Genomic DNA, 26102 nt, shown 5'->3' with positions numbered 1-26102 from the left:
TATTTTTATTACAACATCCACTAAGAAGAAGATAATCAGGAATGGAATAGAAAAATACTGCAGAATCTCAAAATCAATACAAGGAATGAGAGGATTGAGAAGTTCTTAATTAAACTAGGGAAAAAAAACAAGGAAAAAGGTATACACAAGTAGGTGAAATACTAGATAAAAAAATTGAAAGAAAAATCAAGGATCTTAATTATTAAAAGACATGAAGAAACTTTATTCTTTTGTTAAAAAACAGATTGTCAGGTTGTATGAAATTTAAAGGGAAAAAAATCTGTGCTATTACAAGTTAAGAAAGATACTTACCTTTTTTACTTTATTGCCAGATAATTTATTTTGATTAGTTTTTAAATAAGCTTACAAAAATTCAAGCAGTTTAGTATTTTATTCTTAAAAGTTATTATGTTAGAACATTACATACTTACTTTAGCAGAGTTTCCATTTCTTGAAATATTTTTGAAGCTTTTTTAACAAAGATTCTAACGCGTGATCTTTTAAAACATTCTCCCTGGTGGCATACCTTCTCCTTAAAGGGAAAGCAAATCCTTGTCCTAAGTTTTGATTATATATATTATAATATATATATTATAATATAGATTATATATTATAATATAATATATTATTTATTATATACATTATATAATTATATAATTATATTTATATATAATTATAATATATATTATGTATGATTATATAATATATATTATAAAAATAATTATAAAATATAATTTTATATAATTACAATATAATGTAATATAGATTATATATATAATTATATATAACATTATTTTATATTTATATATTTATATAAATTTATATATTTATTTATATATAAAATTTATATATTTATATTCTATTTATATATTATATATTTATATTATATATTTATATTTATATTATATAATATTATATAATATTATATATAACAATTATATATATAATCTATATTACCTTAAAGTAACAGTTTTCTTATCAAATTTATAAAACAATCATGAGACAGTTTTAAAAAGTTTGCAAAGTAGAAGAAGTTCTAAAAAATATACTTGTATAGCAACATCATTAGAGTATACTTTCTAAGAAGCTGTTGTTTAAAATAGCTCATTAGGATTTTAAGTTCTACTTGGATATAAACTCTTGTACTGTCTGGATAGTAAATAGAGAAGTTTTATTTTTCTTTGATTATTAAATACTTTTTTTTTATTTTATTTATGAAGTACAAATAATTTGTATCTTTGTATTCTATTTCTATGAATTTTATTTTCTTTGATTTTTAAATACTTTTTTTTTCCATTCTATTTCTATGAAGTACAAATAATTTGTATCTTAGGAAAAAATAATCCTTCCAGCTGAGTAGAAATGTTTGACTTTCTAGTCTAAAATTTCTTTGTTCTTTTTAGTGTGGGCGAAGTCAACTCATTCTTCAAAAAATTCAGACATTACTAGAAAGAGCTTTTAGTTTAACCCCTCAGCAATCAGAAATTGCTACAGAACTTGGATACCAAATGATTCTACAAGGAAAAGTTAAAGAGGCATTGAAGTGGTATAAGACCGCCATGACACTTGACGAAACTAGTGTCCCTGCACTAATTGGTATGACAGCTGTTTCTACATGTTCCTCAGACAGATGCAAGTGATACTTCCTTTTTTAATACCTTCTGTTAAAGAAGAAAAAAATGTATGTTGTGGTTTTCTAAAATTAAACTGTCCTCCGTTATCTACAATAGAAAAAAAAACCATAAATCTTTAAAAATGAAGTTTTTATTTCTTTTTTTTTTTTAAGATTTTTTATTTATTTATTTGACAGAGAGAGACAGCGAGAGAGGGAACACAAGCAAGGGGAATGGGAGAGGGAGAATTGGACTTCCCGCCAAGCAGGGAGCCCGATGCGGGGCTTGATCCCAGGATTCTGGGATCATGACCTAAGCTGAAGGCAGACGCTTAATGGCTGAGCCACCCAGGCACCCCTGAAGTTTTTATTTCTTAAATAATATCTTGAGAGAATAGATTTTGATGAGGTAGTTCCTATAAATTCTGAATTTCTTAGTAACTGATTTTATTTGGGTACAAAGCTGCCCATTTTCTTTTCTTTTTCCTTTTTTTAAAAAAAAATCTGAAGTAGTATTTCTTTAGTGTATTATACTTTATTATAATGTATTAATACTTTAATATATTGTGGAGGGGAAATCGGTTTTATTAACGTTTGTGTTAGCTTGAAGTGTACATGCCTGAATTGCTGTGGACTTTGACTCTCTTTGTCCTGTTTGGTTTTAGGATTTATCCGATGCCAGTTAATTGAAGGGCAGTTGCAGGATGCGGAGCAGCAGCTGGAGTTCCTTAGGGAAATTCAGCAGTCTATTGGAAAGTCCGCGGTACCGTGTCTTATGTTATCGGATGGTAGATGCTAGCTACTGTTTAGAAAATATGAGATTTTACAAAACCACACTGAGATACCACCTTACGCCAGTTAGAATGGCAAAAATAGACAAGGCAAGAAACAACAATTGTTGGAGAGGATGTGGAGAAAGGGGATCCCTCCTACATTGTTGGTGGGAATGCAAGTTGGTACAGCCACTCTGGAAAACAGTGTGGAGGTCCCTTAAAAAGTTAAAAATTGAGCTACCCTATGATCCAGCCATTGCACTACTGGGTATTTACCCCAAAGATACAGACGTAGTGAAGAGAAGGGCCATATGCACCCCAATGTTCATAGCAGCAATGTCCACAATAGCTAAATCGTGGAAAGAGCCGAGATGCCCTTCAACAGATGACTGGATTAAGAAGTTGTGGTCCATATATACAATGGAATATTACTCAGCTATCAGAAAGAACGAGTTCTCAACATTTGCTACAACATGGACAGCACTGGAGGAGATAATGCTAAGTGAAATAAGTCAAGCAGAGAAAGACAACTATCATATGATTTCTCTCATCTATGGAACATAAGAACTAGGATGATCAGTAGGGGAAGAAAGGGATAAAGAAAGGGGGGGGTAATCAGAAGGGGGAATGAAACATGAGAGACTATGGACTATGAGAAACAAACTGAGGACTTCAGAGGGGAGGGGGGTGGGGGAATGGGATAGACCGGTGATGGGTAGTAAGGAGGGCACGTATTGCATGGTGCACTGGGTGTTATACACAACTAATGAATCATCGAGCCTTACATCGGAAACCGGGGATGTACTGTATGGTGACTAACATAATATAATAAAAAATCATTAAAAAAAAAATAATAAAAAATAAAAAAAAAAAATAAAAAATAAAAAAAAAAAGAAAATATGAGATTTTAAATTTTAGTAATAATAATGGCTTTCAGGACTAATTTACACTAATTTTAATATATAATTGCATTTACTAACTTACCTCCACAGAGAATTAAACTTTAATATTCTTGTATAAGATTCTAAAAGTTTATCCAAGCTAACACTTAAATTTGAACAGATAATGCACATAAATAGCACGTCATAAACATTTGAAATCTAAGTAGAAATAAATGGCTTTACAACTGAATGGGATAATTAATGACAACTACTTAATTTCCAGGAATTAACCTATTTACATGCAATTCTTGCTATGAAGAAAAATAAACAAGAAGAAGTTATTAATTTGTTAAATGATGTTCTGGACACTCATTTTTCCCAGTTAGAAGATTTACCACTTGGCATACAGTATTTTGAGAACTTAAATCCTGATTTCTTGCTGGAAATTGTTACAGAATATCTGAATTTCTGTCCAATGCAGGTAAGTAATTCTGAGACTTATTTTCAACGAAAATATTTTCAACATCACTTACATGATATTTTATAAAACATGCTAATAAATTGTCTTTCACATGTTAGATTATGTCAGCATCTTACAGTGGTAGTATTTGTATCTATATTAGTTGAAATAGTTTTAAATCAGAATATTTATACCAATGACTGCTATCAAATAATAAATATATTCATTTATAAATATTCACTTCTAGTTCATAAAATCTTAAAATCTTCAGTTTAGAAGAAGTACTAGAAGTCATTTAATTCAGACATGCATGTGATATTTGAGCCTACTCCACAACATCCACATTAAGTGCCCATCTAACCCCTGGGTGCATTCAAAAATGCAGTTCTTACTGTACGACTATGACTGTTAGACTGTATTTCCTATGTTGTTAGACTCAGCTTTGTGTTAAAAAAAACTCACCCATTTCCTGGTCCGCCTCCTGCTCTCTGGAATGGCAGAGAGCAAGTCCAGTTATTTTGCCAAAGCAAGGATTATTCCTCATTCATAACACAGACCTTTGGATTCTAGAAATTAGTTTTCATGTTCCCCCTAAACAATTCCAGGTTTTTAGTCATTAATTTTTTATACGACATAGTTAGAGGCTGTGAGCCTGAGGATGGCCTTTATTTAGTTAGCAAGCTCTCAGTAAGCTCACTATTCCATATATGGCTTTGGCCTTGGCAGATCCTCTTCTCCCTAATTGTGGGTGTTCCTCCAGCTTTCTTTTGTGAATCTTATTCTATTATTGACCCCAATTGAATTAATAGTTAACCAAAGTCCTTAGACCTATTACTCACTGTAACTGAGGACCCACGTGTAGACTGTGTCTATGAAATTTTGTCTCCTCAGATTCATCTCATAATTCCAGATTGCCATATTCTTTTCGATCCTGATTGTCATCTATTTTATACGGATCTTTACTGTCATCCATTATCTGCCTTATCTACCTCCGAGTAGGACTGAAGATGGAACCTTTTATTGTATTCTCAGAGAGTTCTTTCCAAATTTATGTAGACCCATCAGTCAGCACTCCTTTTTATTACAGACAGTAAACAGACGACTTAACATTACAATACTCAGCTCACGATTCAGCACAGGAAAGTCATCAGAGGGAGTATCAGATACTTCACTGCTGAAAGGCATAGTTCTTAGCGTTCTTCCTCATGTACAGCTTCCTTGTGTTGAGGAGATGAGGTAATGAGTTTCTTTCGGGAAGCCATGCTGCTGTTTTGATCACCACAGCCTTTTCCAGACTTTCATAATCTGTTTTAAATTAACCCTTCTTAACTACAGAGAGCAGACTGAGGGTTGCTGGACAGGAGGTGGGTGGGGGATGGCTAAATGGGTGATGGGGATTACAGAGGGCACTTGTTATCATGAGCACTGGGTGTTATATGTAAGTGACGAATCACTAAATTCTACACCTGAAACCATATTGGAGTGCATATAAACTAACTAGAATTTAAATAAAAACTTGAAAAGAAAGAAGAATAAATGAACCCTTCCCAATAACACCTAGAATTGATTCCAGTCTCCCCTGTCATGATCTGTTTTCAGTTGCTTAGAGTTGGAATGCATTTTTCAGTACTTGTGCAGTATTTAGAATTCACTCAACAGATGCTTGTAGGGTACCCAGGGCTCCGCTTGGAGCTGGGAAGGTGGTTGTGTAACAATAAACCACAGCCTTTGCCCTCTTGAAGTCTATGTAACTAGCAGGAGGAGACAGATAATATAATCAAGTCAATTATGTAATAGAAAATAACAGAATAGGGTGGGGTGGTAATTTTGGGTAAGATGGTCTGGTTAGGCCTCATTGAGATGGTAGAAGTTGAACAAAAACTTGAAGTGTACATGTGGAAATGTGGTATAGATTGTTTCAGGCACAGGAAGAGTTGTGGGACACAGGAGACTAATGTGACCGGGATGGAGTGAGGCGGAGGTCACAGCAGAGGATACCAGACCACACAGGGCCTTAAAGGTTGTGGTCACTCCCCCAGCATCAACTCTGAGTACAGTGGGGAGCCAGCAGAGGGTTTCCAGCATGATCTGACTCAACAGTTTAAAAGGATTTCTCTGGCAGCTATGCTAAGAATTAATTGTAGGTGGAGCAAGAAATAATGTGTTAAGTGGTAATTGTGTCCCTAGTCCACGACATTCTGTGTTCCTGCAACATAACCTTTGTTAGCATGATAGCACCTAATTAGCACTTATAATGCTGTTTTCATGGGGGAATATCAGAAAGACAGACTTGTCTGTTCTGTCTTTCTCGGCCTTTCTCTGTTCCTTGCCCCTTTTATATATATATTTTTTTTAAATCAAACAGATGTTATCTTAGAGATTGTCCACATATGATTAACTCTGAAAGTGTTTACAGTAAAAATAATGGTGGTTCTCTAATAAATAATAATTTTTTCAGTAAGTAATTCTTAGCAGATGGCAAAGAACCTTAACGTCACTATATCACCTATACTATCACTGTTTTCAAGTGAAAAAATACTTTTAAAGAATTTACTCTGTATTCATTACTGTTTCAAAATGCGTATAATTCCAGTCTTCAAGGCACATAAAGACCCTAGTCCTATAAAAAAAGCAAAACAAAATACGAAACTACTATGGAATCGTATAGGATAATATAGAATGCTAAATTTTATTACACAGATTATAAGTACTGTAGAAATTTAAAGAAGTTGAGGTGTTCTAGGCACTAATGGTCGTATTTTGAAATTCCTTTTGAAATTTTTGTGCATTTTTTTGTGCCGCAAGGTAGCAAAGATGTGACACTTTTCTTGTCAGTAGCAATGTCTCGTGGTAGAAGTGATTGTCAGTAAGAGACCATACTCTAACTAAGAATATATATTTGTGGGATGTAGGCGGACGATGGGAAGATTATTTTTCAAATAAAGGAAGCAGCATCAGTAGGGCAAACAGGGAGAATGAACATTTGACGATTAAATTCTAATATCACATTTGTAGCTTGTGAGTGGGTAACCACTGGATAAAGTTTGATTGGGTAGGCAGCCATTAAAACAATAAATGTTCTAGTACGGTTTTAGTTATCATATTCACTGCGTATTAATAAAAGGAAAAAAACCAAACCTTTGAGGACCTTCAGCATGCCAGGCAGAAAAGCAGAAAATGTGAAGGTATGAGACCTTTGGTGTAGTACACACGAGTGTGTTCTACCTTTTGATTTCTACTAGGGAAAAAAAAGGAATTTTCAGAAACTGATCTTCCAGTGCTCTAGGGGGCAATGCAAGTTACTGAACTGAATAAATCACAAGGCACGTCTAGAATTAGAATTCACATTTCCTGGACTCTCAATTCCAGCAAGAAATTCTGCCTCTCAGTTATCTTTCCTTTGAACATGTTATCTTCACGGTTTTTGAACAAATACACTCCTTTTGTGTTATCAAATCGGTAATTGTGTAATAATTTCATAACTATTTTGGTGAATATTTACATGGTCTGTTCATAAATCCCAGGGAGATAAATTAGTATTAGTCACATTATGGTAAAGATATGCAAAAGTAGAATAACAGAAATTTTGGAAAAATACATAGTTTTGCTAGTTATACTAACATTTAATACGTGTGTTCACTTTTAACTAAATACTAAAATAAACTTATAAAATGATATGCTAATTTGTTTTGTTTAGCCTGCAAGTCTTGGGCAACCTCTTTCTCCACTTCTCAGACGTTGCGCCTCAATCCTGGAGACTATAGTAAGAACTGTACCAGGTCTTCTGCAAGCTGTCTTCCTAATAGCAAAAGTGAAATATTTATCAGGTAGAATATACCTTAAAAACTTAAAATAACCTTTGTATTCTGATGTTGACAAAAACAAGGGTAAATAAACTAAGTACTCCACATATATGGAGAATAGTCACATAGAATGCATTTTACTTGTACACAAGTAATTTTAATCCAAAATAAAATTGCATAATATTCTTTACTATTTAATTCTTTAAAAATTACTATAAACTCTTGTTGGTCAAGTGAATTGCTGAGAAAATGCAGTTGTACCACTTACAAAAAAGTCCGTCAGATACTTAGATGGCAGTAAGAATTTATAGTCTTTAGTCCATAATTATTGACTCATTGGCATAGCCAGATGCAAGGTTTACCAGGTTTGGGGCTTTATGAAATGTATAGATTAATTGCTGTTTAGTTTTTGTGATTATGTATAGCTAAAAAAAATAACCCCAGATATAAAACCTTAGTTTTTTAGGACACAAACAGGTGTGTGACTATATACATAATAGACCAACCTTTGGGGCTTATATTTATGTATCGTTTCTAGATGAATGCCATGCAAAGTAAATTAGGTTTGTAAAATCATAAGGGGTAGAAACCAACTTAGAGGTATCATCCTAAACAATTATTTCTTATATATAATGGAGAGAGTTAGAAGATTGACTTTGCTAATTTTTTGGACCTCGATTTTAACTGTTAAAAAAACCAACAACAACTAGATGATCTCAAAAGCTTGTATCTCTAAAATACATGTAAAAAGTGGCTGTATAATACCTTCTTCTGGTTAAGTTCTTTTGAGCCACATGATATTTCCACTTTCCTCTCAGTTGAAATGATACTATCTACTAGGTAATTAAACTGGGACTTCGAGTTCTGTGATTAATTTATTAGACACTTATTATTTTGAAAATTGATAAAAATCAGTCTCAATATAGTAATTCTTAATTGCAAAAGTCTCTAGAAATGAAAGTCTTATATATTGACCCCATTTTTAAAAACAGCAGTCTTAAATCATTTGAAATAGTGCTGCTGTATGTCCAAATAGCAGTATCCTGATAAATTGCCAACTGCAGTTACTTCTAACCCCAGAACTACCCAGAGTTGGACCAGACTTCACAGGTTAAGGGCACAGACACAAGCCACAAGTTCCGGGTTTGCCAAGGCCACCTGAACTTCTGACTAGCTGGCTACAACTTCAGGGTTTCTACGACCTCTCAGGTTCAAATTCACTAGAACAACTTCTAGAATTCAGGAAATTGTTATACTTACGACTAGAGTTTTAGTACAGCAAAAGGATACTAATCCAAACCAGCAGAAGGGAGAGATGTGCAGGGCGAAGGTCTGGGAGGGTTCCAAATGTGAAGCTGCCATCTTTCACCATCTGTAGAGTCAGTACACATCAACTTTCCAACACATGTATGTATGACAGTACATAGAGAGCATCAACAACCAGGGAAGCTCACCTAAGTTTAGAGTTTCTGTTAGAGTTTCATTATATAGGCATACACTGAACCATTGGGCATGTGATCGAACTTTCTCTCCAGGGTGCTGCTCGCCAGTTCAGGTAGATAACACGTAGTTCAGAGCCCCAGTTCTCTACATGGTTGGTCTTTCTGGCATGGCTCGTCCCCATTGAATCATATTCTCAGCATGAACTATCTAGGGCTTACCATTCATCTTCTCACTTACATAGATGGTCAAAGCCAACCTCAAACAACAAAGAGACTCCTCTCACTCAGGAAATTCCAAGATTTTAAGACTCTCTCCCAGGAACCTGGGACAAAAGCCAGCCAAATTCTATGTTACATAGGACCCTAACAAAGACATCCATGCAGGACAGAAATGTCTTTCATTTTTCCCTTAAGGGAAATTGGGCTGCTCTTACATAAAAATGTGATTTTGTTGTGTTCTTTGTTTATATGGCTATTTTCCACAACAGTGATTACCCATTTCTCATTTTTAAATATTTAGTGACCTTCTAAATACTAACCATGCATCTTTCTCCCCTCATCACCCTTAAAAGAAACAAAGATTCTGATCTCAGTTATTCATATAGTCCTCATATTCTTCAGTCTCTTATTTGTAAACCCTGTTTCTTTTCCTATGTCCTTGCTCCCTCAGCAGTAACCTTCAGGTTATCTCCTTAATCCTTTTCCTCCTTAAAGAACATAGGGGTGGTAATTTGCACACCAGTTTATTATACTTAACCTTCCCATTTCCTGTTTCCTTTTCTGCCTGTTCAGTTCTTGAGTGTTAGATTGTATCACAACAATAAATAATCCTATATTATTATGTTTGATGGTTGATCAACAAATTTCGATACTATGTTTAGTATGTTATTGTGTAGCCTCAGCCCTTTACTTGTTTATTAATCTTCTGTCTCTAAGAAAACTGTTTTCTGTTTCGATGGATTCTGTCATTGGTAGCTTGGGCCTTTGGGAGCTGGAAGCTCTAATTGTAAGCCTTTTTGGTCTGTTGAGGTAACAGGTAAGGTTAAGGAGCGTAATGGAACAGAGAGTAATTTAGGGTCTGTTCCTCCCCGATGCTCCTAGCAAGGTTGAATGGGGAACTGGGCTCCTGTGAGATGGCTTTAAGCGGATTGCTGTGGGTTATATCACTAGAAAGTTCTTCTAGGACCTACAGTTTATACTCTTCCTTCATTGAAGAGCCTCTTTCTACCCCGTCTACCAGCCTGAGCCTAACAGATTCCACCATTCCTGTCACTTTAATTTTGATCATTTCTTCTATCTAATACTCCTAGATGTACAGAGGACGTGTGTCCAAAACATTGGCTATTACACTTAGCATTTAAAGGCATATTAAATCAGTAGCTTCTATTTCTGAATGTCTTTTTTTGGCTATTTTATATACAGTGGTAAAATTTCTGGCCAAGGATGATTATAAGACTATATCCTCTTTGTTAATACAAATGACAGTACACAATTCTAGCTATTTAAATGTCTGTGTTTTGCAAAATTTATTGTAATGAAATTTTAAGCAAAAAGTTTTTTGATCAGGAAAATAAAGGTACATTTGTAGTCCTCTCAGAAGTAGCAATGGTGATTGACTCTGATCCTTTCACAGCTTTCCCTGGTTTGCTCCTTATGGCTGGCCTGACTTACAGGTATATTCTTTCATGAAGACTAGAAAGGGGCTACCTGGGGCAGGTAGGCGTGGAACTATCATCCATAAACTATTCATGTTCCTCTTCTCTCTCACAACTCTGTCTCTTAACCATTTGAATTCTAACTCTTTGTTTCTCTTATTAGGTGACATTGAAGCAGCTTATAATAACCTGCAGCATTGCCTAGAACACAACCCTTCTTATGCAGATGCTCATCTCCTGATAGCTCAGGTTTATTTGTCTCAGGAAAAATTCAAATTGTGTTCGCAGTCACTTGAACTTTGCCTGAGCTATAATTTTAAGGTAAGTATTCCAGATTCAGGTGGATAAAACATAGCACCCTTCTTGAACTTTTAGCAAGTGTTTACATAGTCATCTGTTTTGTATTTTTGCCTATAATGTTTTGCCAATAAATTTATTTTTAATGGAAAAAAGTTTGGATTCACAAGTAATGGGAGAAAAAGTGGAGGCAGCCGTGGTGTAATTAAAAAACTGTATGGACTTGGAGACAGAAGACCTGGGGGTCAGTGTCTGGTTTTCCCACTTCTCTCTCTCTGAACCTGTTTTCTTCTCTATAAAACTCATATAATAACATCCTACAGTTATAGTGGGCATTACATGCAGTAATGGATGTATATAAAAACAATTATAAACGATAGAGCATTATGCCAAATACTTTTATGTGTAAGAATTCTATTTTATTGCTTGTTTCTTTTTTGGATTGTGGGTTTTAATAACTTTAGAGTCATCATCAAAGAATACCTGGTCATTTTGAAAGTTCGTATGTGGTTTGAGGATATAAACACACTAGATTTCTATCCCGTATATCCTGTGTTACATCCCATAACCCTAAGCATTAGGGAAAATCATAGGTTCAGGGCTTCCTGAACTACCTGGAGTCATAGAGAAGCTCCTCAGACTTTTGCTTTGGTTCACAGGGTCTTAAACCCTATTATGTAAGGACCCTTCAGTGGACTGGAGAATTCAGGGTTTGCAGAAGACAGTGCCTGCTTCTTTGGTCAGTAGTTCTCAAGACTAGTGGTGCATTACCACCCCGGTGCCAGTACCCCATCCCAATGAATCGCAATCTCTTGAGAGAAGAACAGAAGCATGAGTACTTACACAGAGCCCCCAAGAAAATGTGATGCCTAGCTCAGGCTTACAGCCATAGCCTTAAGGATGATTGGAGCCTACCTGGACATTAGATGGCTGCCCCATCACCTCATTCTGGATCATCTCCTTCCTTTGTCTGCTTCTTCGATCTTTTTGTCATTTTCTTATTTTTTCTGTATACACTTTTAGTAGCCAAAATAAAAGATAGAAGCTTCATAACTGTGCATTTCAGAGTAGTATCAAAGGGTAAAACCAAGTTTGACTAAAGTGTTCTGAGATTTTTAATCTTAAAATTAAAAAATAAAAGGGAAAAACTGTTTCTAGAAATCTAATGACTTGATATCGGCACTAGAAGTCCCAGATAAATTCCTTTCCTAAAAACTAAATTTCCTAGAATGTATTTGCTAGCCTTCTAGGCTTTTTTTGTATTTTCTCTTCTGTCATGGTAGAAGCCCTTAATCACCTTGTTTGTCATCCAGGAGGATGCTAGGTAGTGACATGTTGCCTGAATTTGATTTAACACAATCAATGATCAGAAAGTTAATAAAAGGACAGAAATAGTCACAGGTGACTGTCCTCAGAGATTCTGTCATTTTAATGTTTGGTGGATTGTAAATTATGTGTCGGCACTGGAAGCACTCCAAGGAAGTATTTCTGAATATTATTTTTTTCAGGTGAGAGAATACCCTTTATATCATTTGATAAAAGCTCAGTCACAAAAGAAAATGGGAGAAATAGCAGAAGCAATTAAAACTCTACATATGGCAATGAGTTTACCAGGAATGAGGAGAATTGGAGCTTCCGCGAAGTCAAAATACAGAAAAACCGAAGTCGATGCAAACCATCGTTTATCAATCTTTCTTGAGTTGGTAGAGGTTCACCGCTTAAATGGAGAACAGGTAAGTCAAGTTTTAATTCAGTGGTTCAGCTCTGGACTTTGTTAGACAAGTGTATATATAAGGAAATGAAAAAGCTGAAATTATTTTCTTGCTCAACTGGTCAAGTTTAGAAAATTTATTTCTCATTACTTTGAACCAAATCATACCCTTTCTGCAAGGCCCTGAAGTTGAACATAATTTGCAGCTGGATGACCTTAGATATCAGTGTTAGCTACCAGGCAGTATAGTAATAGAATATGTGTATAATACAATACAAGTAATAATATAAATTACTATGTACCGTGAAATGTATTAATATAATATAATGAATATAGTGATATAATGTTCAATGACCTTGGCTACCATGAAAGGTAATAATATAACATGGTTATCATTCTGTGAACTCCTGAAAGGAGTCCCACACACGCACACACACGTGTCCACGCACACACAAGTACAACCGGGATCAAATGAAAGTACCAACCTCAAATTCTAATGGTTGAGAAAATGAAAGAACCACTTGATGAATACAGCTTTGGTAAATTCATAGGATGATCATGAAATCAAACTTAATACCTATAATCATAAATAGAAAGCAAGCAAGTGTGCACTTTTGAGAGAAGAGTTAAGGCCTTGTAGAAAATGAGGAACTTAACATCATTTATATCTGTTTTTCAGATCGCAACAGTTGCCCATCAGTTATTTTCATCTTTAGTAGAAATTAAGAAGGCTGTGTCTAGATACTTGCCAAATCTCAAAATAATTTCTGTTTCACTAATACATTAACCTAAATATATATTTAAGAACCAATTCTACATAGATAGTTGATTCCAAAATGCACTATTTTTTTCACATGTTAACATCTCTGAAATCAAAATGTCTTATCTCTCAAGTTGAGATGAATCCTAAAATAAATGACATTTTAGATTCATTGAGGTACGGATTTGGAACTGAGGTAATGTATTCAGCTGAGGCATAACAGAGATGAGGTCCTGGCATAGGGAATAAAGTAATCTGCGAGTTAACGAAGAGCCATTTGGTGCAGGCGAGGATTGTGGACTGGACTGGATCCTATCAAGGAGGCAGTAATGAGCATGGCTAAGAGTTTAGGCTCCTGGGTCAGGCTGCCTGAGTTTGGGTTCAGAGTCTGTCATTTGTTAACTCTCCGGATTTCACTTTCCTTCCTGCAACGTGGGGATAATGAAAGTAACTACCTCAGAGGATTTCTATGAGAATTAAAAGTGTGCATATGATGCTGGATGCAAAGTAAATGCTTAGTAAATTGCCGTAGCAGCAGCTCCCGTGTAGCAACCGCCATTGTCCTAGTCATGAAAACACTTTTCAGCTAACAATTACTTATACAGTCATCTGAATTTGATCTCTGGGTTTAGTTTTAAATTTTTGTACTTTTCAAAAAATCTGTCAGTATTTCGTGAAGATCCTAACTATGCTAGCATTTACTGTTCATTCTGGATTAGGAGACAGTCTTCATTTCTAATGTAATTTGTTGAATATTTTGAAAGAGTCTTATTTTAACTTCATCTTTACAGCACGAGGCAGCTAAAGTTTTACAAGATGCCATCCATGAATTTTCTGGGACGTCTGAAGAATTACGTGTTACCATTGCTAACGCAGACCTAGCTCTGGCCCAGGGAGATGTGGAACGTGCTCTAAGCATGCTTCGGAACGTCACAGCTGAGCAGCCTTATTTCATCGAGGCCAAAGAGAAAATGGCAGATATTTATCTGAAGCACAGAAAAGAGAAAATGTTATATATTACTTGTTATAGGTAAATGGTTATTTCAACTCATTGTATTTTGACACACTTACTTCTCAAAATTAATCCCCAAATTTCTTTTTTTTCTTTCTTTTAACTGCTTTATGGTGTAGACCCCTTCCTCCAACCACAATCACAATAACAAAGTAACTCACTCTCCCTAAGACATAGACCATAGTGATTATGATTATTTCAACCTGTGGATTACTCTAGAGTCTTAGCTGTCCTCCTTCATTAGATGTGATTTCTAGACCTTCAATCTTCCTGTTGGGGATGGACAAGAGCAACAGTTACATGTATTCTAATAGCTTGAGAAAGCTGTGTAATGTAACAACAATTTGGGCCATTTTTAATGCTCAGCATAATAGCTCTAGCAATAGACACCACACCAAGGTATGGATTACAGAGTCTCCTTGTTGAAAGTCCAGGGACTTTAAAGATTATGTCATACGCTGGTGCCCTTAGGAGTTATTGGGATACACACATTCATGCACGTGCGTGTGCATGTGTATACACACAGACATACACACACACGGGTTGCTCTTACTTTTCTCCCCAAACAAAAAGATAAACATACAAGCACACATGTCATGTGAGAGAAAATCAACAGTTTTATCTGTTGAGAACATAGCAACATGTTGATGAGTTCAGTCATTGGTTCATCTATATTACGTAAATATCCAAACTCGGAGCGCTGTTCAGGTTCTTTGTAGGTGCGGAGTGATTCAGAGAAACTGAGCAGCATCCCCTGTATAGACGGAGGAACCGGAGGTCCTAGATCGTATTTCCTATGACATTTCCAAAAGATCAGCACCTAACTGTCATGTCTCATGATGGGACAGTATTTTAAAATAGGGCTGCTTTGTTTTGGATGCTCTATAATATCGTAGTTAAAATCATAGGCTTTATTTCAGGCGAATCTGACACATTAGTTGTAGACTTCAGTTCTTCAGCATCTACAGAATTATACTCTCAAATAGTTTTTGGACCACTTGGATGAGAAACCATACGTTGCAATAGCATCACATCATATTTTTGTGCCTTCACTCCCACATCATTTCAGAATTAAAGATAACAAAACCTATTTCTGTATAATGAGAATTGGTATGTTTACTGTCTGCCTGTACTCTTATTACCTGCATTTCAGGAAATGGAAAGATTGAATGAAAAAAAAAGGTCGCTCTAGCATAAACAATCTGGATGTGGGTATGGGTGGGTTGTTTCTACTTTTACAGGGTTACACTGTTGGAAATGTAGAAGGTACTCTGAAGGCGGTTGGTTAATTGAAATAAGTGAGCTTACCTTTTATTTAGTTGGTCTAGAAGAAGATGTTTGTATTCAGTATACTAAACAGAGTTGGTCTGATTTCTAGAGAAATTGCTGAGAGAATGCCCAGCCCTCGTTCTTTTCTTCTCCTTGGTGATGCATACATGAATATACAAGAGGTAAAGCTTCTGATGCTACTGAACTCAGATTTTTTTTAAAAACGGTAAAACTCTTTTTTGTGTTTAGCTTCATATTCTCTAAAAAGGAACTTTTAAGTGTTATTTAATATTTGACAATCCAGTCATCACAGTAAAAAGGAGATAGCTATTACAATAAAAAAGTTGCTTTCAAAATGAGATCCAGTAACTCAGCACTATCATTTGTTTTTTTTTTTTTTTTTTTTTTTTTAAAGATTTTATTTATTTATTTGACAGAGATAGAGACAGCCAGCGAGAGAGGGAACACAAGCAGGGGGAGTGGGAGAGGAAGAAGCAGGCTCACAGCTGAAGAGCCTGATGTGGGGCTCGATCCCAGAACGCCGGGATCACGCCCTGAGCCGAAGGCAGGCACTTAACCGCTGTGCCACCCAGGCGCCCCTCAGCACTATCATTTGAAACAGAGCTGGGACCAGAAGCAAGTTAAGAGTCTCTTTGAAGTGGAAGAAGGAAGAGAGCTACTGGCCAAAATCGTGTTTACTAATGAGTTACACCTGACACTAGTGACTGTCACCTCTCTGACATTGTTAAGGTTTCTAGACTTAAGTACGTGCTTTATTAGTCTCACTGACTACTCCAGGTGTAGAGCATAATTATAGAAATGTTGCCCTCTAATGGGATCTAAGCTGTTTCTTCATTGCTTATTTTTTGTATCTGCCAACATTAGCCCGAAGAGGCCATAGTAGCATATGAACAAGCTTTAAATCAGAATCCCAAAGATGGCACACTGGCATGCAAAATTGGAAAGGCACTTGTCAAAACTCACAACTATTCGAAGGTAAGTACTTTATCTTTTTGAAATTTGTCTATTGGATTAAATGTTTCAAACCCTGCTCTATGAGAAGTCTTTAGCAAGCACTGTTTCTATCTTGATGCTTGTAAACTCCAAATTTATATTCACAAAACTGGAATTTATGTTAAGGACTTTCTCAATGTCTCTTCATCACTGCATTTTGCCAAGACTGGACCCTAAAGTTTCCTTCTGGTTTTGTCTTGCATCTAAACCCTGCAACCAATCAATTGCGAATAAGTTGCTGTGGTTACATCTTTTTCATTATATGACAAAGCATAATAGGTGTCCTTTCTGTTAACCAATTTTGGTAAGCTGTGTGCTTTTTTTTTTCTCCCTCTAGTAGGGATAATGGATTTTCCTTTAGTTGTTATATTCTTGTTCTGTTCCTGGTAACTACTGAACATTTATACAACCACTAGCAGAGTATTTGCATTCCCTGAAGTTTACTGGCCTCAAATAAAACTGGTAAAAACAGTTTCACCAAGCACGTTTCGTTAGCTGCTTTTCATAAGAAATGCTAGTTGCCTTGTCTGATGTTTGATTGTCTAAGAAAAATGGCATATTTAACTGATAGGCAGGTATATGCCTATGCTTCTCCTAGGTTATTTCCAATTTATATATGCTTTAAGTCTGTAATATATAAAATATATACGCTTAACACCATTCTCATTGCCTTATTTTCCTAACTAAAACACATTTTGTTTAGGCAATCACTTATTATGAAGCTGCTCTGAAAAGTGGACAACAAAATTATCTTTGCTATGACCTGGCTGAGCTTTTATTAAAATTGAAATGGTATGACAAAGCAGAAAAAGTTCTTCAGCATGCTCTAGCTCATGAACCTGGTATGAAAGTCTTTCTGATTTGAAAAAAAAGTATAACATACCTGATATGTCGAATCTGTTTTATTTTTATATTATATAAATGTTTATTTGTATCCTCAGCATTATATATGTGAGGTTGATTATTTCATTTGTGAGCATGTCACTCTACTAAAATAAGATATTGGAATAATAACAGATTTATGAAACAGCTAGTTGTGTTATAGAAAGAGACTTTACTTTCCAAAATGATATAAAGGGAGTTTCCTTTACATTACAACTACATCTGATGTTTTTACACATAAACATTTTTATAATCTTTACTCCTCTTTTAAGTTTTTTTTAAAAATTCAACACTCTAAAAGAATATAATGTGTAAGTCTCCAATATCTCCTGTGAATTCTACTTGCCCTGTTCTTAAACTACCTCCCTAGAAGTAACCATTTTTGTGTTTTAGTGTATATGTAAACATGTAAGTGTAATAAGCATCATTTCTCTTTTCAATTGGATTGTTCTTCCCATCCTGTGATTTTTTTTTTTCCACAGCATGTGTGCCAGATATACTTTGATGTTAGTTCGTTCATATGATTCTAATGGCATCATAATATCCTATAACTCCATAGTTTTTTGTTTTTATAACTCCGTAGTTTTTTTAAACTTTCCTCAGTTATTGGGCATTTAGTTGGCTTTCCATTCTTTTGATATTCATAAACTACGTTACAGTAAATATCCTTGTATCTCATTAATTGGTATACACTTGCTTCTAAATGTGATATGGTATGGAAACTGGCCAAATTACAAATTTGGTAGCTTTCTCCTGTGATCAAAGAAATGACCCATTTCTGTTGTATTGGTTACCTTTCATCATCCCTACTAACTCCAACTCACCAATCAGGTTCCATCTCTGAGGAAGCACAGTGGATACATGCGTTCATGATTACATTGTTTCTAGAAACAAGTTCTGAAAAATGGGTCTTCTCAGACCCTTCTGGCCCACTTTGAACTACAGAGAGGATACTGACACGGTGATCTCAAATAAACTCTTTGCTTCCTCCCCCCTTCCCCCCCCCAAAAAAACACTACATGCATTGAAAACATAACTGGATACTATAAATTGCCTTCTTATAATTTGTACAAATTTGCTTTTTAAAGATCTTTATTTTAAATTAAAATCTAGAGCTTACTCATTGCCAAAATTTAAAGATTACAGAAGTGAATGCAAGTTGTGTTCTCCCACTCTTCAGAGAAAACCACGTTTACCTTGTGTATCATCCTAATTAGTGTCCCCACCATGCCTCTTTGTCTCTCTCTCATATTACATTCCACATTTTTCCTACCAAGGTGGGTCATATTGCACTGCACATCTGCAGTAGGCATTTTTCACTTAGTAGCTTCTCTCCATGTTGGTAAACGTAGTTCTTCTTTATTTTCTTTAGCATGGGTATTCGATGTGATGATATTATAATTTATTTGATAAGTCCCTATTGATAGACATTTAGATTAAAGAAAAGTTGGAGACAGTACTGAGACCGGGTCCTTGTTTATATACCTCTCTGTGCTTCCCAGAATTGAGTCATGCCTCATGGTTCTTTTTTAAGGCCAAAAATGTCCCATCATTGTGTAGTATCAGAGAGGGGGAAAAGCATTTTAATTTGCATTTCTTTGGTGATTGATAAGGCTAGGCATCACTTTATGTCTGTAGATGACATTTTCTTCTGGGATGTTTTTGTTCATATCCTTTGTCTTTGACCCTGAACCTCTGATTCATCATCTGTCACCTGTTACTCATTTGCAGATGTTTTCTCCCAGCCTATCCCTTTTTTTGTTTTTTCCATTGAATTTGTTTATCATTTCCTTGGTCAAATAGAATATTTAATTATTATATACACTAGTCTTTTCTTTTTTTTGAGTCCTGAATTTCCTATCATGCTCAGAAAAACTTCCCTTATCCTACATTGTAAAATATTCTTTTGTATATTTCTGGAATTTTTATAGAACTTTAATCTATGTGCTTTAATCCACATACGGTTTTTACTATATAGTTTCCCACATGGAGAACAATTTTATTTCAGTGCCATTTATTGAGATGCAACCTTTACCGCTTGATAAACTTATTTATATGTATGACTGATTCTGGCAATCTTCATTTTCTTGCGCTGAGTTATTTTGCTTTTGCCGGTGTCCTATCCACTGTAAATGTCTTCGGATACATGATCAGGTCAGCCCACTTAAGTTTTCTGGTGTTTTCAGAGTGCTATTTTAATTTAGCTTTGACGAAGTTGGTGTTTAAATTCTTCTAATTTTGGATGCATTTACTATATAAAGTGTTATTAGTTATTAGCATGGGTTTGTCAGACCTTGCTTGAAACACTACAGATGGCCTTACATGTGCATATGCAGTTTTGAAAAGGGCGTAAAAGACGAGAGATTCAAGTAGCATATTCTACTTATATGGGTGTTAAGTTTATTACATTTATGTAATATAAATGCTGTCATATAATATTTGTTGAGCATTTCATTACATATTATTTCTTTAATGTCCACATTTGTTTCTGAGGTTATTATAATTATCCCCATCTCTAAATTAGCAATCTAAGGCTCAGTTTTCTTGACATACCCACCTTCACCTAGATGAAGTGCACCGGGGTTCTAATAAGCATCTTAAACTTGGTATGTCTAGCTGGGATTCCTTGTCTCCCTCCTCGCATCTGTTCTGCATGCAGCCTTCTTCATCTCAATAACAGCTTCATCCCTCTTGGCCATCGCTGAAAGCCCAATCCTAGCCGTCACCCTTGTCCCTGACCATAGGAAATCCTGTTGAGTCTACCTTGTGAATATATTCAGAACCCCACTCTGTCTCACAAGTTCCACAGCTGTCCCCTTGTACTAGCCGCCATCGTCTCAAGTGGATTCTGGCAGTGACCTCCCAGCTGGTCTCCCTAGTCCTACTTCAGCCCCACACCCCTGCTGTAGCCTCTCCCAACAGCAGCAGCATTGAGCCTTTTAAACAGAGTAGGTCTGCTCTTGTCTGCTCAAGCTCGCTGCCGTCTCCCATTTCCCTCAGAGTTAGGCTGAAGTCTTCACAGTGGGGTATGGAATCCTTCTCATGTGCGTGACATTGCTCCTCTGAGCCACTGTGACGGTCCCCTTGTTCCTTGTGCCATCTCACAGTTTCTCTTACCTGTAAAGTAGCAATAACAAAATGTGCCCCTCCTGAGACTTTAAAGAAACAATATGTATAAACCACTTCGATACATACATGGCACAGACCATGCGCTTGATAGATAGTGGAAGAAACATATTTTTGTTATTTATCTAGGGTTCTTTTATTGCTCTTAAATCACAAAATAATAATATCAAGTATTTAAATAGCACTTACCATGTACTAGACTATTTTAATTGCATATGCAAACTTATTTCATAACTTATGAACTTTCTAAATTTTACACAACCCTATGAGATAGGTACTATTGTTTCCTCTATTTCACAGATGAAAGAGAAGCACAAAATGGATAAGTACCTTGTTCAAGGTTAAATAGCTAGTAAGTGAGAAGGCCTAGATTTGAAACTAGACAGATTGCCATCAAAGTCAGTGCTCTTAAGGACTATACTTCATGGCTTATCAAGTATCTATTATTTTAAAGACAGCAGTTATCTTCTTAACTGCCTGAAGCAACTAGTCTATATTATTTTTTAATGACTTCAATAAACAAAGATGTTTACAGACTTCAAAATGAACATTGAAATTCTTAAGTGTGTTATGTTGTTATCTCTTAATATATGTTTAAGAAAAACCTTATTGTTATCCAGTTCTTTAACTTTTCTTCCAGCTAGTTTTCATACTAAATTTTTTTTTTAATTTGGCCATCCTTCAGTTAACTGACTGAAAGTTTTTCAACTTTATTCACTATTGTTCAAAATCATTCTTTCTATAGACCAGTTTCAAAACTTGTAGAAAAATGTAAACATTCATTAAAATGAATATCTGTTTCCAATATCTTCTCTCATAGTAAATGAACTATCTGCTCTCATGGAAGATGGACGTTCTCATGTTCTTCTAGCAAAAGTTTATAGTAAAATGGAAAGACCCGGTGACGCAATCACTTCATTACAACAGGTTAATGCGTTTGCTTGTGAGTGGTTGTGGGATGGGAGGTGGGAGCAGAAGGCTATATGCCACATGTAAGAGGAAGACAGTTTATTTCAGCTCAACTGCCACAGAAAATAAGTCAAAATAGAAATAATGATTGAATGCCAGTGAATTGTACTACTTAAATGTGCTATTGCTAATTAATATAACAATTCGGGCGAGTTGACATTCTCAGTCTTTTATAGCTGGGGAAGCTTGGTTTAATAATTTGTGTAAAGTCACACGAATAGGGTAATAGGCAGGATGTGAACTCATTTTTTTCTCTTTTGCTTATTTATATCTTCCTTAATTTCTCTTAATATTTTGAGGTTTTCTAAGGAGAGGTTTTATATACATTTGCTTAGATGTATTCCTAAGCAACTGATGGATTTTGATGATTTTTTAATTTCTAGTTTGTTAACAATTTTTTTATAGATGATTTAAATTTTATCTATGGCACTCTGCAGCTATCAAGGTCATCATGTGACTTTTCTCTTATTTTTTTGTTCCCTGTTACTGTGATATATTAAATTGATTGATTTTCAAATGTTAAACCACCCTTATATTTCTTAAATGTCACTTTGTGATTTTTAAAAAGATATTGCTGGAATTTAAAGATACTAGTATTTTGTTCAAAATTTGTATATCTGTGTTCGTAAGGGTTTTTGGATCTCTAAGACTAAGACTGTTTCTTTAATGTTTGGAACAATTCAGAGTTAAAACCATTTGGACCTTGAGGCTTCATTGATGGAAGGTTTTTATTAGTGGATTCAACATTTTTAGAATTCGGACTGATCATTTTTAAACTTCTTATCTTAATTTGAACTGCTGTATTTTTTAATGTTTATTATATCTTCTTATTTTTGAATGTCTGCAAGTGCTATAAAAATGTCTCCTTTTATGGCCCTGATATTGGTGATTTTATCTTATTTTCCTTCTATTAATGATCAATTATGCCAGAAGTTTATTATCTTAATATTTTCAAAGAACCAACTTTTGCCTTTTCTGGCTTCATTAAATGTTTTCCTTTTATCTCATTAATTAGTTTCTTCTACTTTCTTTGGATTTGGTTTGCTGATCTTCGCCTAGCTTATTGAAATAGTATGTTAGTTAATGGATTAGTTAGCCTTAGTTCTGTTCTTATTCACTTAAGGTGATAATTTTTCTCTAAGCATTGCTTTAGCTACCTCGCACAAGTTTATTATTACTCAGTTCATAATATTCTTCCTTTCCACTCTGATTTCTTCTTTAACCCATGGCTTATTTCCAGGCAGTTCTGATTTTCTTGTTATCTTTTTTTTTTTTTTTTTTTTTTTGGTACCTCTTAATCCCTTTCACCTATTTTGTCCATCCCTCCACCCCCTTCCTTCTGGCAACCACCAGTTTGTTCTTTGTATTTGAGTCCTTGTTATCTTTTGGATATTGATTTGTAATTTAATTCCACTGTGGTCAAAGACATACATTGAACAATTCAATCCTTTGATATTTGTTGAAGCTTGCTCTCTGTCCTATACTATAATCAGTTTTTCATCTTTAATAAAATTTAAAAAGCCATAAAATTCTTCCCAATTGTTAACATTCTCTGCATTCTGATCTCCAAAAAAGATAAATCTTGAGTTGCAGTTCAAACAGAAACGTATACATGTAATCATAGTTTTTGGTATTTTAAGCTCATTTATTCAGGAACCATTTATTGGGCCTAATCCCCACATTATAGGACTTTAGGAGTTCTATCATAGTATTTTTGCATCATTGCTAAACATTTTAGGCAGTGGCAGACTGCTACATTTAGGGAAACCACAAGTCTTACTAATTTTACTTTCTAAACACTTCAGATTTCTGAAATAACTCCACATTTTTCCACCTCTGTCAACTCTGTTACCTTTTAGCCCTGTCCAGCATTATCTCCTCCAGTAGCCTCCTAACTGATCCCTGTCCTCTTTCAATCTTGTTTCATTCCAGTTGGTTGTCCACAACACCAGCATAGTCAGTCTGAAAGGCAGACCTGATCTTGTTACTCCATTGCTTATAAACATGTAGTAGTAACTCCTCTGTAGAATAAAAAGCAAATTATTTAACAGACTTACCTGATGTAAATTTTCTCTGTATGTCTAGCCATTTTTCCTTCTGATTCTTTGGTCAAGCAATAGTATCCCTTACCTTCTTTCCTTCACCTGTAATTCCTAACATCTGTATTCCAGTTCCATCTTCTCTCTTTCTCCCAAACTCACATGGGTGTAACTACCAGTAAGTAATTCTTTAAATCTCACTTCACCTCCAAGACTAGGTTAGGTCTCATATTATGTACTCCCATGGGAAGTGGTATTTCCCAGTCATAAAACTCCTCACTATTTTCTGTAATTATTTTATTGTCTTTCTGCTGAGATTAAAATTTCCATGAGTATAGGTGTAGTCCCATGTTTTGTGACCCTAGCAAATGCTTGCCTCATTAGTTTTCTGTGCTGTGTAACAAATTACCACAAATTTTAGTCAATGAAAACAATACACATATTTATTTTTTCAGTTTCTGTGGGTCCGTATTCTGGGCACATTTTACCTGGGTCCTCTACAAGGTGTCAAGATAGTCAAGGTGTGGCCAGGGCTGGGTTCTCATCTAGAGACTTGTCTGGTAGAGGATCTACTTCCAAGATTACATAGGTTATTAGCAGAATTCATTTCCTCAAGGCTGTAAGACTTAGGGCTCCAGCTTCTTGTTTGCTTCTTGTTGCAGATCCTAGAGGTTCTCACACCCTAGAGGTTCGCTAGCGCCTTGCTTGGTAGTCCAGCTAATATGACTACTTAGTTCTTCAAAGCCAGCAAGGGAGAAAGGCTGTAGAATGAGTCTGCTAACAAGACAGTCTCACGTGATGTAATCTTGGGAGTGACATTCCATCATATTTGCCATATTCTATTGGTTACAAGCAAGTTATAGGTCGCACCTCACGCAAAGAGGGGTGATTATACAAGGGAGTGAAGACCAAGAGGTGAGGATCATGGGAGTCATCTTAAAATCTGTCCACCATTATAGGTGCTTGAAATTTTAGTTGAATGACTGAAAGGAAACCATACATTATTTTAATTTTTTAATTGCAGGAAAAATTACAGGGAAAAAAATCACTTTTTGACATATTAAATTAACTATCTTTTCTGTGAAAATAAAATATAAATAAATCAGATATAAACAACCCATATACCATAAAACACTAACAATTTTATGACTTTCTAACTTTATATAGTTCTAAATAATATGAACAGATTATTTTTGCTTCTTTCGCTTAACATTCATTTGTGTGGATTTTTCCATTATGTCTGTATAGATCCGTTTACTCTTTGTTAAATAAATGCATGAATGCATTAGTGGATGTTTATCTATAACTCAAAGTTAAATTTTGTGAAGGCCTAAAATATAGGATTTCTCTGTCACTTATAATTCATCATATAAAAAGTAATGTGATATTCTGATTTTTTTTTAAAAGATTTTATTTATGGGGCGTCTGAGTGGCTCAGTTGGTGAAGCATCTGCCTTCAGCTCAGGTCATGATCCCAGGGTCCTGGGATCGAGTCCCAAATCGGACTCCCTGCTCATTGGGGAGCCTGCTTCTCTCTCTGCCCTCCCCCCATTCTCTCTCTCACAAAAATAAATAAAAATATTTAAAAATTTTTAAATTTATTTTACACAGTGAGAGAGAGAAAGAAAGAGAGCGCACAAGTAGGCAGAGTGGTAGGTAGGCAGAGGGAGAATCAGGCTTCCTGCTGAGCAGAGGGCAGGATGCAGGACTCGATCCCAGGACCCTGGGATCATGACCAGAGCCGAGGGCAGATGCTTAACTGACTGAGCCACCCAGGCACCCCTGATATTCTGATTTTATTGGTATATTTTATTTCAGTGTGATCTTCTGTAAGATATGTATACAATAAAACTATTGAAATAGAAAGGAAAAATTAAGAAGTCTATGGAGTAAGATGCTTACACTTCATTTTACCCAAGGATTTTAAGGAATTTACAAAATAAGGGGGAGAGAAAAGTAAATGCATTGACAATCAACGTTAACATAGTTTTGTAACAGATAATTAAATTTAGTTCTGATCTTTCTGGAATCCAAGGAAAAACATAGGCAATGGTATCAATTCTTTAAGAAAATTTTATTCTGTGTGAAAATGTTTTGTAATGATCATTGTATGTACTTATAATAATTGAGCATTCTTTTATGAAATGCCTTTAATAAGAAATGCAAAGAATTTTTGCTCAAAAAATCTGCTCTGATTATTTACCTTTAAGAAAATGCAAAGCATAGGGGCGCCTGGGTGGCTCAGTCGGTTAAGCGTCTGCCTTTAGCTCGAGTCATGGTCTCGGTCATGGGATTGAGCCCCACATTGGGCTCCCTGCTCAGTGGGAGCTTCCTTCTCCCTCTGCTTCTCCCCCAACTCATGCTTGCTCTCTCTTTCTCTATCCCTTTCAAATAAAT

At 35.3% G+C, this 26102-nt stretch overlaps 1 protein-coding gene across 3 annotated transcripts in view; it reads left to right on the top strand.

Moving 5' to 3' along the window:
- The window catches only part of TTC21B (tetratricopeptide repeat domain 21B), a 72781-nt gene that overhangs the window by 19000 nt on the left and 27679 nt on the right, over positions 1-26102 (top strand). For all 3 annotated transcript variants that reach the window (XM_044381520.3, XM_026492636.4, XM_057318275.1), the window contains 11 exons: positions 1404-1596; positions 2278-2375; positions 3550-3747; positions 7424-7553; positions 10790-10947; positions 12432-12656; positions 14186-14424; positions 15785-15857; positions 16561-16671; positions 17393-17531; positions 21518-21624. In XM_044381520.3, coding sequence (XP_044237455.2) covers positions 1404-1596; positions 2278-2375; positions 3550-3747; positions 7424-7553; positions 10790-10947; positions 12432-12656; positions 14186-14424; positions 15785-15857; positions 16561-16671; positions 17393-17531; positions 21518-21624 — 1671 coding nt within the window. The remainder of the gene's footprint in view (positions 1-1403; positions 1597-2277; positions 2376-3549; positions 3748-7423; positions 7554-10789; positions 10948-12431; positions 12657-14185; positions 14425-15784; positions 15858-16560; positions 16672-17392; positions 17532-21517; positions 21625-26102) is intronic.

The sequence above is a fragment of the Ursus arctos genome, unplaced genomic scaffold, assembly GCF_023065955.2.
Source record: "Ursus arctos isolate Adak ecotype North America unplaced genomic scaffold, UrsArc2.0 scaffold_1, whole genome shotgun sequence".
Classification (NCBI taxonomy): Eukaryota; Metazoa; Chordata; class Mammalia; order Carnivora; family Ursidae; genus Ursus; species Ursus arctos.
The sequence above is the reverse complement of the archived record's forward strand: the minus strand, read 5'-3'. Positions and strand labels throughout refer to the sequence as shown.